Source organism: Tyto alba, unplaced genomic scaffold (assembly GCF_018691265.1).
Source record: "Tyto alba isolate M040663 unplaced genomic scaffold, T.alba_DEE_v4.0 Super-Scaffold_7, whole genome shotgun sequence".
NCBI lineage: Eukaryota > Metazoa > Chordata > Aves > Strigiformes > Tytonidae > Tyto > Tyto alba.
This window is the reverse complement of record NW_024881328.1, coordinates 41,738,549-41,752,302: the sequence shown is the minus strand read 5'-3', so window position 1 is coordinate 41,752,302 and position 13,754 is coordinate 41,738,549. Positions and strand designations below refer to the sequence as shown.

At 38.8% G+C, this 13,754-nt stretch overlaps 1 protein-coding gene across 5 annotated transcripts in view; it reads left to right on the top strand.

The window, feature by feature from the left end:
• AGAP1 (ArfGAP with GTPase domain, ankyrin repeat and PH domain 1) overlaps nt 1-13,754 on the top strand; it is a 390,393-nt gene that overhangs the window by 16,972 nt on the left and 359,667 nt on the right. Inside the window, exon 1 of one of the 5 annotated variants that reach the window (XM_042784243.1) lies at nt 11,857-11,953. The exons of the other annotated variants lie outside the window; for them this stretch is intronic. Within the exon in view, the coding sequence (XP_042640177.1) occupies nt 11,908-11,953 (46 nt within the window). The 5' untranslated portion in view covers nt 11,857-11,907. Of the gene's footprint in view, nt 1-11,856; nt 11,954-13,754 lie in introns of those variants that run through there. 5 annotated transcript variants of the gene reach the window in all.

Here is a 13,754-nt window from a genome sequence, read left to right as displayed (position 1 = left end):
TGTGACAGGGGAGTATTTGTAAGAAGGAATAAATTACCTTGCTAATGAGAAATTGTGATTTAAGGTTGAAATAACTGAAATTAAAAATCAAATCTACTTTTGACCCTATATATTGACACAAATTAGCCCAAAGCAGATGGTTTCAGGAGGAGTCGAGTAGTAACTTCACGTTTTTGGGTTTGTTGAATGGCAGAACTGATGCTGTTGGGTTTCCTGAGGTTCTGTCCTCCTCCGGGAGAACTCCGCTGGAGAGGGGCCAGAGATCCTGTGCTTCTCATGCACTTGCTCGTGTGCTGCCTTCTGTAAGCTACCTGTGTGTCAGTGAAGGCTTCCGTGCAGAGTGGCAAGCAGCGGGCCAAGGGGAGCGCTGCAGAGCGGGAATCTGCTCTTCCAGCTGGGAGACTAGTTAAAGCGTTCTCCTCTATACCCTTCTCCTCAGCACTTTGTTCTCCAGACTTCTACCGCTGTCAAATCACGCTGAAACTGAGTAGAGAACTCAAAATTTCGAAGCGGGAGAGAGGATTTTTCACATTTACACATGAGGTTTACTGTGACATGGTGTTTTTCATCCAGTGGCTCAACTGACTTGCATAAAAAGAAACGAATCATTCTAACTTATGCTCTGTGTTTACTGTCTGGGAGGTGAAAGCTTTATGTTGAGGAAAGGGTATGGTGTTTGCTGCCATGTTGGAACATGTGGCCAATGGCTAATCTTATGGAAATGATATATTGAGCAGATGAGGCCTGGTTAATAATAAATAAAATTGCTGCAATACTATGAGAGTCTTTTGAAGAAAAAAACAAAAACAAAACCACAAACCAACAAAGAAACTAAGCTTTTTAAAAATTCTTGTAAAAAAAGAAAACCCCACTGGGGTTAGAGAGGTTGGTCAGGCAAGCTAAGTTTGTAATCCAGGAGTTATATTTCTGTGCTCATTTGTGCCTTAGATTTATTACGACTTACATTCAACTTGAATTCAAAATGAGGGGATACGCTGCATAATTCCCGGTTCAGATTTAGCTGAAAAATAATACTAGGAATGTGAAAGGCTTTTTGGTAAAGCAGAGCAACAAAGTATAAACTTGCTAAAACCAGATGTAGATCTTCACTGTCTGCTGAGATTGTATAGTGTAAGAGTGAGGGAGTCTGTAAAGATTAATTGGCTGCTGCTAAATGAGGAGGATCCTTTCACCCTACCAGCTCCCTTTCACAGCTTTTAACCCTTCAGAAATTAGCTCAGTGGAAAAATAAATAATTATTCTACTAGGACAGCAAGCTGAATAAGCTGATTTGAGACTCCGATGAGTTTTAAGTGATGTGGGATTGTGCTGCAAGGTCTGGGCTGGCTTGTTGGGCTGCCCGAGGGCTGTCGGCCCTGGTCAGTGGATTGCTGGCCTGCACCTAAACCTTGTTTTCCTTAAGCAGCAGGGGCAAGGTAGCAGAGTGCTGTGCAGAAGTTATTGTGACTGAGCTGATCAGTAGGCTGTAAAATAACACACTTGAACCTGTTTCCCTGCGAGCTGTATGTACGTTGCCTTTATCTGCAAGTGATCCTAAATACATTGAACCTGAGTTGCTTGTATAATCAACAGTCTAAGGTTTTAATTAATCTTGCCAAAAAGCTATTTTGCATCGCCCGTATGATTGCTTTTCATTTGCTATGTGCAAATTAAAATACCCTTAGAGTTGTTTTGCATGGACGTCATGCAGCTAAACACTATATTTGTTTCAGCAACAATAAATATATCGTACAAAAAAGTGTTGAAAGATGATACGGCACAGTCTGTTTGTGCTGGTTAGATGTTTAGTATTTTGAGCTGAACACAGTGAGGCACAGCTGCAGTTACTGCTAACGTGTGTCTGGCTTCCATAAGTATCTGTCGATGTCTGCAGATACTAAGGAAAGGAAATCTTGTCTTCGGTACTTCTAAGCCATATTCTTTATAATCTTTTGAGGGACGTTGACTATCCACAGCTGTTTATTTTTTTGGAGGATGATCAACTTGTTTTTAGGGACTTGTGAGTTGGGAACAGGCACCTTTAGGAGAAAGGGGCAGTTGTTGCAAACTGGACACTCACTATAGTGAAGAATGAAGGATTTCTAAAACTTGGTAAACATATGTACTGTGTTTTAGGCTTGAATGAAATGAAGTCAAGTTGTTGTCATATGCTAATGCTGCTTGGTGTTGACTACTTTGTATGGTATAATGTATGTAATCTTTTAATTAATGGGTGACTGTGCTAATTTGTTAATGTTGAGATAATTTCAGCACTTACAGGAACAACTGTTGGCCAAAACAATCAATTCATTTAAGTTCTGCATTGGACAACTGGCATGTTCTACAAAATGCTTATTTATCCCAAAGTGTGTGAGTGCTTGAGCACCAAGTACATTTGACTGGGTCTCCTTGCACTCAGTCCCTCTTCCCTTTGTCTGTTCCTGCTACAAAATGGGACAGCTCAGTAACTGCTGCCTTCTGTCAGTGAGTGTGGGGACCATGCGGTGCTGTGTCGATGAGAATTCTGCCAACATACACTTTCCATGGAAATATTTGTCAGGACACTTAATTGAATGAAGAAATAAGCTAAAGGGGCCAGCATAGATCAGCGTTCTCAGGCTGTCATAAAACTTCCTTTTTCCTAGCTAACCTGATATCGAAGTGTTTTGGTAGCCTGACTATAGATATATTCTAGTTAGAGCAGTAAACCTCTTCAAAACATAGATCTTAAGCTTTCAATAAATGTGATCTTGTATTTCAATGAATAATATGGGTATTATGTTTTCAGGTTTTCAATAAAAGTTAATCTTCTATCACGAGTTACTAAGCTTTAGTGGAAGATTCTCAAACTGCTGATAATCACCTTTTATTTTACCTTTATTTTTAAGGTAATGGGAACCTTTCTTTTATTAGTAAGCAAGCTGTCTGTGTATCTTGAATTTGTTGCAAATATAAACATCTGAAAGGAAGGAAAATACATGGCATGGTACTGCCTGGGAAATACATACCCAGTTATCAAAGCAATGGCACCGCAGAAGACAGTATCATTCTGTGGGATTGTTGGAGGGAAACAATTCCAGCTGGTGTGAATTGCCTGAAGTGGCTGTTCCAGTAAACATGGATGTTGCTTAAAGGTAACTATAGCTGCAGGCAGTAAGTAAAAGATAATCATCAGCTAGAACGTGGAATTGGCTGGGTTTGTGCTGACTTCCAGTGAAACATATGGGGTTTAGCAACTTCAAGTGCTTGTGAGGGGAGCGCTCTGCCCATGGGATGGTAGGGTGGGTCAGTGAGTTTTCCTCACTGTTCTACTTGCAATAAAGCTGGGTACATTTGGAAGTTTGATTTAGCTTATTTCCAGATATTCTGGGTTTGGAGCATATATTGAGATTATTTTTTTGTTTGTTTGTTTATTGTAAAAGTGCTTAGTGGAGATTAATGACAGAGCTAACTGTGGTATGTCTGCTACAAGTACTGTATTCTCGTGCTGCATTTCTGCGAAGTCTTCTTCCATCTAGTTGTTCTGGCTGTGGCCTTCCTAAAACTTGTGGTTATCATGTTGATATTCTAAACCGAAGTAAACTCTAAAAGCATCATAGCACAGAAATGTTATGATGGTGGAAGAGTTATAAATTTTGATCAAAGTTCTATGTATTGCCAAATGCAAGATAATCTGATTTCTGATGTGTTACTGCTGGGTATTCAGAGTATGCAAGTGGGAGGAAGTTTGGCATTTAGAATGCCACGGATACCTGAGACAAATCTGTTTATATGATGTTACTGACTTTTTTCCAGCTTGTTTAGTTAAGTTTTGTAACTTTTTTGTTGTTGTTGTTTTTTGGTTGTTTTTTTTTTTTTTTTTTTTGATAGCCGGTGTAGCTGTACTGTCTTGAAAAACAGATTTGAAGATGGGCTCAAGATTTGCAGAAATTGTTAATTTAGATTTTCTAGCTCTTGTTGGCACTTTTTGCCAAGTACTTTTTGGGAATGGAAAAAAGGCTTGGAGGTGTGAATAGAACACTATGTCTGCTGCTTTGACAAACAGTACTACAAAAGTCTCGCTGCAGAAGTAACTTTGTTGGTTTGTGTGTATCTTTACCGATGAAAATTGTTAGAGACTAGTATCACTCCCAACTAATTCAGTAAAGAATGCTCTTCTCTATTAAATGAAGGCATCTATTAAATGAAGGCATCTATTAAATTAAAGTGCAAACTCCAAGCAGTATGGCTATGCCTGAATGTGTCACACACAGGTACGAACCCTGGGGGACAAGGGTTTGGCCTGTTGAAAGGGAACTCCTGTGCTGGCATCCACATGGAAATGTAGTGGGAATTAGTACCAGTGCCTATGTCCTGGAAGTTGAACCACCTTTCTGAAAACTTATTTGAGGTCACAGTAACTTGCTGCTTGCCCCTCAAATTTGGACATTAATTTGTCATAAACAACAATGAAGAATTATGATGGTAGGTTGCTAGTGGTTTATGCTTGAAAATAATTTTGAGCAATTCTTGCTTGGGTTATGGCACTGCTAGCTTTTTATGTAAATTTTTTTCCTTTTATTTTCCGTTTTCCTTGTTTTCCGTTTTCCTTGTTTTCCGTTTTCCGTTTTCCTTGTTTTCCGTTTTCCGTTTTCCTTGTTTTCCGTTTTCCTTGTTTTCCGTTTTCCTTGTTTTCCGTTTTCCTTGTTTTCCGTTTTCCTTGTTTTCCGTTTTCCTTGTTTTCCGTTTTCCTTGTTTTCCGTTTTCCTTGTTTTCCGTTTTCCTTGTTTTCCGTTTTCCTTGTTTTCCGTTTTCCTTGTTTTCCGTTTTCCTTGTTTTCCGTTTTCCTTGTTTTCCGTTTTCCTTGTTTTCCTTCTCTCTTTTTTTTTTCCAATGGAGGTTTATTTCAGACTGACAGTGAATGGGAAGGGATTGGTGTAAAGAATGGAGCCACAGATTCACAACTGGGTAATTTGAAAGGCTGGGAACAAGATGGGGTGTTAGGTGAAAGATTAACACAGTAGGTGTTGGAGTGTGTTTGGGTTTATTTTTGTTCCATTAAATCCACTAGCAGGAGATGTCACCAGACTAAACCTGCCTGCTGCTGTCCTGCAGTGGATAAACAGCTGTCCGTTCAGGGCTTGATCTCGCCATCAAAGCTGGGAACAGCTTGGAGATATAAAGGTGGCAGCCTCTGCTCACGCGTGTGGACTTGTGTGGGGTGGGGGTCTCACACCTGAAGTGCTCCCCCCCGGTGCACTCAGCTCGGCTAAAGCCTTCGCTGGAAGTGGTCTGGTGATTCAGGTCTCCAGTCACCACAGATACCGCAGTTAATTTCTTATATTAGCTGATTGATTTTGATATTTAAAGCAGTCAAGAGCTTGTCTCCACTGCTCCTCGGTGAATGGCTTTTAAGTTTTGATTATCCTGGTAATTGTGCTGCCTTCCGTTTGCAACAACCTGAACCTCTGTGCTGAGCTTCGCTTACACCTGCGCTGTTTGTTGTGGGGGGTCATGACCAAAGTCCTCACTTCTGTCTGTAGACTGAGCATTAAAGCCTTTATTAAAAAACAAAACCAAACCACAAACTTTCAGCTGGTTTTCAAAGGCTTTCCTTGAAGTGGGGAAAATGCTCATAGTTTTTATCTGATGTGACAAAGAAGTGCTTGCTTGAAAGAGGAACTTGCTGCTTGTGTGGGGACTAGAAACAGGGTGGTCGGGCTACTTTCAGGAAGCCTGGGAGATCAGATCACTTTTCTTAATGCCATCACCTGAAGCATAAATGCTTCTCCCAATTTAAATGTGATCTGAGTGGCAGCCCTGTGTGAGGAGAGGGTAGGTATGGCAGGGTGCTGCTCCTCCGAGCCAGGTATGCAGCTGGGGGTGACTGATAATATTCATTATTTGTCAAAAAAATGTAAGGTCACTTTTTTTCTCACGTTACCTAGAAACAAATACTAGCTGTAAAGAATCTTTTTTTTATTCCACACTGTCTAGAACAGGCAGTTGTTACCAGGTGTGTTTGTAAACTCACAGTGTGTATTTAATGCTTAAGTCTGATCATATGTTTGATCATGTAATCACTTGCTGTGATTATATTCACAAACAAATCTGCAAAATACTACATTATTTCCTGGTAATATTTATCAAGCTAGTAGGTCTGATGCTTGTTTGTCAACAGAAAAGGAAGTGTTTTCTGGTGGAAGTATTTAATTCAGAACTGGAACTCTGACTCCATTTGGTTTGCAGGCTTAGCAGGATGGTGAGGACATAGTATTGAACAGTAAGAATCGTTTATTTATTGGCTGAACTATCACACTACAGCAGCCCACTAGGCTTTGTCATTTAAAGCCCTAAGGAAGTTGGGCACTTTCAGAACCTTGTTTAGAAAACAGAGGTGCCTGTGAACTGTGATCTGTAGGCAGATCAGAGGCAGCGATCAATCTTACTTTACTGCTGGCTGCTACTTGGAGCTAATTTTTATTTCATCAGGTTTTGTGGATCTGCAGAATTCCTTCACTGTTGAGTCATGTCTGAAATCAGTTGTGACTGAGTAGCTTGGAGAAGATTTTAAGCAAAGCAATCATGCTTTTTAGGGCTTTGTCAGATGCTTACTTGGCTGTAACTGTTGCAAGGTAATAACTGCAATAATACTGCAAAGAAACTGGATCTTCTTGCATTCTCTGAGCACTTGTTATGGGAATTATTTAATAAGATTTCTGGGAAAGGGATGAAGAGCAAGCTATTGTGGCTGAGCAGGAAGAAAAGCATTTTGGCTTTGGCCGGGTAACTGTGCTGTGGAAAGAATTTATATTGACTTTGAGCAACCTAAGTGAAATGTAAAAAGTCAAGATACAAGGAGGGTCCTGTGCAACTATAATATTTTGGGACTTGATTGGGATTTTTTGCTTGTTTTTCAGGAATGACAGGATCAGGATAATAATTATTAAACCTTTGCCTATGAATAATAAGAATTACTGTGGGAGAATGTCAGATGCTTGTTTTTCAACACTGATACATAGAATTTAAGAAAAAAGCCAGTGGGGTGATAGTCAAGTCTGACTTAATACTTTCAATTTATGCTTAGTCTTAAGAGGAGTACACAAGTAGATGAAAAAGGTGTCAATAAGAATATGATGTCTTTGATTAGTTTAAATCTTAGCTGTAAGAGCTTGTTACTTTTTGCTCTGTTACAAATACTAAGTTGGTGATATTGAATGCGGTTGTTTGAAAACGAGTTTGCTTATTTGTTTACAGATCAGCTGGGTCTAATTTTTTGATTTGAAACTCAGGCAGTGGACTAAGCTAAAATACGTGAAAGGACTCTGGCTTACTGTCCGTATGATACACTCTTTTCCTTTCCTGCTTGTGATTGTCCCTGTTGAAAGCAGTGAATAACTGATTGCCACTACATTATTGATTACTCTCTCCTTCTTAGAAGAATCTTCTAATGAGTTTCCTTGTAACATGCCTCTTTACACTAATAGCTAATGATGGAGATGGAAAGAGGTTCTACAGAAAGATCTTCAGGATGGTTCAGGCTTTTATTAGTGCTTATACTTGCATGGAAGAGCAGACGATTGAAACGGGAGATGGGTGGATGTCAAAGCTAATACACATATTCGGAGAAGTAGTTTGGTTTTGTATGGAAGGAGAAGAGTGAGGTGCATCTGCAGCCAAACTTCTCAGCTCAAGTTCAGTGTGAGAGATTAATTATTGAAGGCAGATTTTCTTAGTGCGTTCTCTAGCTAGTGGAAGAGGTGACGATTAGCATGAGTTGGTTGATGGGTAGGGAGGAAATGCAGAAAACCTCTTTACTGGGAATTGTTGTTAAGAGCAGGTTCCAGTGAGGGGAGGATTCAGTTCAACAGCTCAACTTACCTTAAACTGAACAACCCAGATGAATTCAGGCTTTGCTTGTCTTCCTGTGTCTTTGCTTTCTTTTGCTTTTATTCGTGAACTTTTCATTCCAAACTAAAGGCACTGGGAAATGAGTGCAGTGTCTTCTCCATAAATGAATTTTGTTACAGGGGAATTCTCCATGTTAGAATGGGGTAAGCATTTTGAGGTGTGGGCTGTGGTAGCTGCAGATGGCTGTGCCAAATGTAATAAGGACCAATTAATCAAATACAATAATTTCATTAATTTCAAAACCTTTTCTCTGGCAAATTCCTGAATTTTGAATTTCAGTGGGCTTTGGAAATAGCAGTATATATTATAGTTTTTAGCAATCTGGATCTGTCTCATTGGGCTTGTTCTCCTATTAAAAAAAAAAAACAAACAAAAAACCAAACCAAAACAAAAACCCGAAACAAACAAACAAACAAAAAACAAAACAAAACAAAATGACATCAGCTCCTTCTTCAATATCTGTTTGTGTTGGGGGTGAACTTCTTTGACAGGCTGCTTTGAATGAGGCATGCTCTGGCAGGTAACTTTAAAAATAGAGCTATGTTAGCACCTAGGTTTTAGCATAACAATTGCTGATAGATGAAAACTGTGTTGAAATACTGACTTGAAACATAAGCCAAAATGGTGAGGAAAGGGTCTCTAGAGAAAGCTGATTTGTAGCTGCCATAGACTTTCTCTAGTAAGTTGTGTACTGAGTGTGCTTGTAAAAGCTTGCTTGCAATCCTTGTCATGATTACTAACATTGGGAAGTGACCCTACATCCATAAGAATGCTTATTTTGGGAAAAATTTAAAGCAAAATCATAAAATTTTGGAATAAAAGACAAGGAGATATCTGTCTACCTACTCTTCTTGTTAAATACCTGAATCATTTAAAACGTCAGACTGCAGCGTTAGTAGTAAAAAGATAAAGCGTTGTACTAACCATTTGGCTAAGGCTCAATACTGATGGGGGTGGTGGTTCTGAAGTTTGCTCAGTTTTGCCAGTATGGTTGATTTAGATCGCTTAAAAGCTGAAGTATTTTGAAGACAAGCTGCTTGGTTTGTGACTGTGCATTTTGTGGTGTACCTTGCATTCAGGGCATCTGTGGGAATTGAGGATTGGAGATGGCAAATTCACTTGTGAAGTAGATCTCCAAACAAGCCCATGGGTTAATTCAGTGGTGTAGGCCAAAAGGTAAATCTGAAGTGCAGCTGCTGGTTTGCTTGAACTACGAGCTCTGTGCCATTTGAGTAGCAGGAACAAAGTTGCTGTGTAGAAGTAAGATAATTTAAAACTTGAAATAGTTGGTCCAGATTTGATTGTCATCTCTTGTCTATGAAAAACCAAAAAGAAAACTTTGCTGTAAGGATGGAGGATGTGTAGAACTACTGAAGCTACTAAAAGGTTAGCCCTGCAGGTTTTTTTTCTGTAGCTTAAACTCCCTGCTACATAATCAAAAACAAGCAAATAACCAAATCAGATTGTATACAATGCTGAGAATAGTTGAATTGAACAGATTATAAGAATAGAAAAGCCTTTTAAGCAATGATGAGGACTTAATTCCATTGTGTTGGCTAATAATGTAATGTTCCAACAATCGGCTATAAAATGATTCCAGCAAGTAAGAATTAACTTCCTTAACTGATAAGTAATGCTAAGAGAAGTCACTATCCCATACTTGGAAAGTCACAAGTGGTTTACTTACGCAACATGCATAACTGAAAATAAAGTATAGAATGTTTAAACCTAGGTAGACCTAGATTTCAGGTAATCATAAAACTGAATAAAATCTTAGGTGGTTGGTCATGACTACTTCAGATATATTAAGCGCTACACTCATTATGTAATACTCACTAAAGGTGGTTGTAATTTAGGAGTAAATTGGAAATCCTAAAATGGGTGAAAACATGGCATTTTGAACACCCTTTCAGCTGAGAATAAATAGAGCTCTGAGTGAATAAACCTCCTGACATGACTCTTACACTACAGAAACCGAAAAGCCAAACTTGTATCATTAACACCTGGTTAAGTAGAAACTAAATGAGAAGACTGAAGAACTGTGTTGAGTTTATTTTCTTAAATAAGTTGGCTTGTTCAGTTTAATGTAATTTACCTAACAAATGTAAAACTATTACAGGTGTTTTATACTTCAAGCTTCAGAAATTGGTGGAAAATGATGAGTATATTTCTTAGTTAGTATAGGTTATTGTAAATGGAGATTGCAAGTCAGATGTAGTATACTATTGAGTATACTGAGAATCTGTGGGGTGTTTGTAATCTGAGGAGTGAATAAACAGAAGGCTAAATTCTGTGGGATCTCTGTATTCATTTTCTGACTTAAACAGGTAGATGACTACTCATTTGCAATAGCATGTAGACTATAACCAAGGTCAAATTTTACCGTCTTGCAGTGTACCACGGAACTAATTCTAAAAGTACGAGGCATATGCTTTTTAAAATGAGCTGAAATTTTCATGAGAATCATGCTAAGAATTAGAGGGAGACAGAAATAGAAGAAGGAACCTAGATAAGAGAATTTTGTAAGAAATAATATGGCTTGTGCTAGAGTTTATATTGTGTGTCTCAAACACTTTTCAGTTAGTTCTCTGTTTCTGATGTTCTCTGTTCCACTTTAAATCATCTGAGGCATGTACGAGTCAGGACTAAAAGTAGAAAGATGGAAGTAGTGATGAAGTTCTCTCCATCTAGGAAGGGCAGTACAGGTGGTAGAAGTGGAAGAACTTGCAAATCATAAAATAAATTAGCTTAATCTGTGTCTTGTACCTGAACCAATTAGTGATGAATGTTAATGAAACATCCTTATTACAGTTACTGTAGTCTGGCTATTCCATAGCAAGCCTCAGTGATGCTGACTTTATGTACCTACCTGAATTTGCTGTTCATAAAATTGGAAGTACCACCCTGTTAGGGCTTCAGAAATTTGAGGCTTTGAAAATATCAGTAGCTGTTCTAGTGAGAAAGAATCTGTAATTACTTGCATGAAACTTGACCGATATATGAACAAAAAGTACCTGTTGAGGGCTTACTGCCAAGAGTGGATTTGTACTTAAGCAGATATAATTACACGGACTTTGTACTGGATTGTTTGACAGATTAAATTTCTACGATAGTGCAAGATAACAGTAGGTCACAGTCCAAGAGTAAGGTTCCAGAGATTATATATTCGCAGTTGTAGTGATAATCTGATTAATTGAAAACCAGTTCAATTCATAACAACTTTGTGTTGTTAGATGCAAAAGCATCAATGCTAATTTTCAATGAGAATTATGTGTAAAGTCAGTGTGAGGTCGGTGCATTCGTAATGGTCTTTTGCAGTAGTGCTGGTGAAATTTGAATGGGGTCTGCCCTTTTTTTAACATGCTTGGCTGCTTCTTGAAGCCTGAATCAGCCTCCTTAGTCTGAAGTAGTGACAACTGACATGCAGTGTTATGCTAAAAAAAGGGTTGTGTATTCTTTTTTTTTTTTTTTTTTTTTTTTTTACCTTGGTTATCAGGCTAGGAACTAAATGGGTATCAGGCAGCCTTTTAACCTGCGGATATCAAGCGCAGTATAAATCTGTCTGGCTGTCGCATTAGGTAAATAGGAGATGTTACCCGTGGGACTTGATCAGCGGCACTGGATATTGAGCGCATGGATTCCAGTAGCAGCCGGTGTTGTGTTTTCAGAAGTGGCTGAGGAGCCGTGACCTGAAAGCATTGATCTGCTAGCCCCCTCGGTCAGCCCGGCGGGCCCGCGGCGAGGCTGCAGGGCAGCTCCAGGCTGTGCGGGCACTGCCAGGGCTGGGGGGAAACAGCGGTAACAGGGAATTCTTCCGCTTATGCGAGAGAAAAAAAACTATTGCGTGGTGTAATGTAAAAGGAGCTGCAGATCTTGGGGTGGCTGAAGTCGAGACCTTGAAGAGCTCTGTACTTCTCTGACAAGTTAATTTAAAGTCTTGATGATGTGTTTGAGCCAGCATATGTGCATATAGGTAGTGCACAAGCTGATTTCTGCACCTTGCTTTTCTTGGGAAGGATGTTATGCGTTGCAAAGGAACTTGAAGATGAAGTGTCAAATATAGGTATGATATTTACGAGCTTGCAGTACAGTTTCTGTTCTGAAAATGATGTCTTTGAGCACGTTTCCTATTAAAAATCAGTCATAAGATACCTGTTTCTAAAGTAATGCGCTAATGAAGGATTGCTTGGAACACAGTAAGTTCATCTTTTCAGAATTTTTCAGAGTATCTTGAAGCTGTATCTGAATAAATGTCAGTTCTCTCTGTTGATATTCAGCTGGTGCCACTGTAAAATGGAGATCTGTTTGGCAGAAAGAGATTTAATAGAAGAAAACCCATTGAGTGTATTGTGGGGTAGATACAGTAATTCAGTAAGTTCAAGTGGTTCATATGCATTCCTGATAATTTTTAAGAGGCTCTTTATGCAGTGCATGTAGCTTGGTGTTTGTATTTAAGTTTTTGCTTGTGGACATGATAACCTGAATATGTGGCTGATGTGCAGTTTGGAGTTAGAGGCTTTCAGAAAAGCTTTGGTGGGACCACTACAGTTGCTTACGTTTTGCAGAAAGCAATAGGTTTCTGTTAAGTCTTTTGAAAGGCTGGATAAGCAAACAATCTGTTAATAGCTATAAAGGAGCTCTGGACTGAAAACCCTGGAGGAACAGACTCATTTTCAGTTAAAAACATCTGAAGAAGGATACTGGTTTGTAGAAGTGGAATGTTTGGAAACGGTTAATTCATGTGTCTTCTTTGCTTGTGTGAATAAAGCTTTTAGAAAGGACTGCAGACATCTGCAGTGCTTTTTAATATTTGATGGGCTTGTACTATTCTCCTTACAGAAAATTCATGACCTGCTCTATTTTTGAGTCTGATTTGGAGAGGGCATGAGTAAAAGAGATTAGGTGGATTCCTTATCTTCCTGGTAAAATACAGCTATTGTGAGACTAAAGTTTCTGTTGCAGATTTACTTAAAGTGTTTTCTTCTTGTGTCTTAGCTCTGTACCAATAAATAATTTTGAAGGATCTGAAACTGAATCTCATTCTGCCAGAATGCTTGTTTTGCATATATTTGGGATAGATGTGTTGGTAAGGTAGCAATTCACTGCCAGATGCTGTTAGGATTCTTACTGCCAAAGAAGTGATTTTTAAAGCTTTAGTAAAAATCTGAGTACCACCTCAGCATAACTTGCATTGAAAGTCTTTTTGTATATACAAGTAGATGCAAGCAAATTTGGATACTGAATCTGTAGCAGGCTTCGAAACGTGATGCTTTGAGTTTAAGAAAATCATGTAAACATTAACTTGTTTTCAGTCTGTGGATTCTTTAAGCTTCCTGGTTTACGTGCTTACCTTTGCTTTCTTTATTCTCCAACAAAAGGAAGTTTATGGACAGGTCATTTTTCCTCCTCACACTTGCAAAATCTACCTAAAAAACAGTCAGACTTCTGTGATAGTAAAGGGCTGTAGAAGCCTCCTGAAGACATTTTTTGTGATAAAGTTTGTCAAAAGGAGAAGAGACACTATCTCCTGAAATGGTTCGAAAGAGCTATTTGTTCATAGGATTTTTTTTTTTTTCAGAGTGAGAAAAATACTAAATTTAGATTGTGAAATCTCAACTTCTCAAGGCTTTTTTTTTTTTTTTTTTTTTTTTTTTTTTTAATACCCTGCTTAGGGCTATCTTGTGTATACTGTGGCCAAAAGATGCAATAGAGTTTTAGTTGTTAGTCAGTTACGGAGATTAATGAAAATACGTTGTTTCTCATCAGGCCAGGCTTTGGTAATGTCAGCTGAGCAATATTAGAGTGGTTCAGGTAAAGGTATTCTGTAAGAAATCCCATGGAAGCTGAGTGTACTGATTCATGGC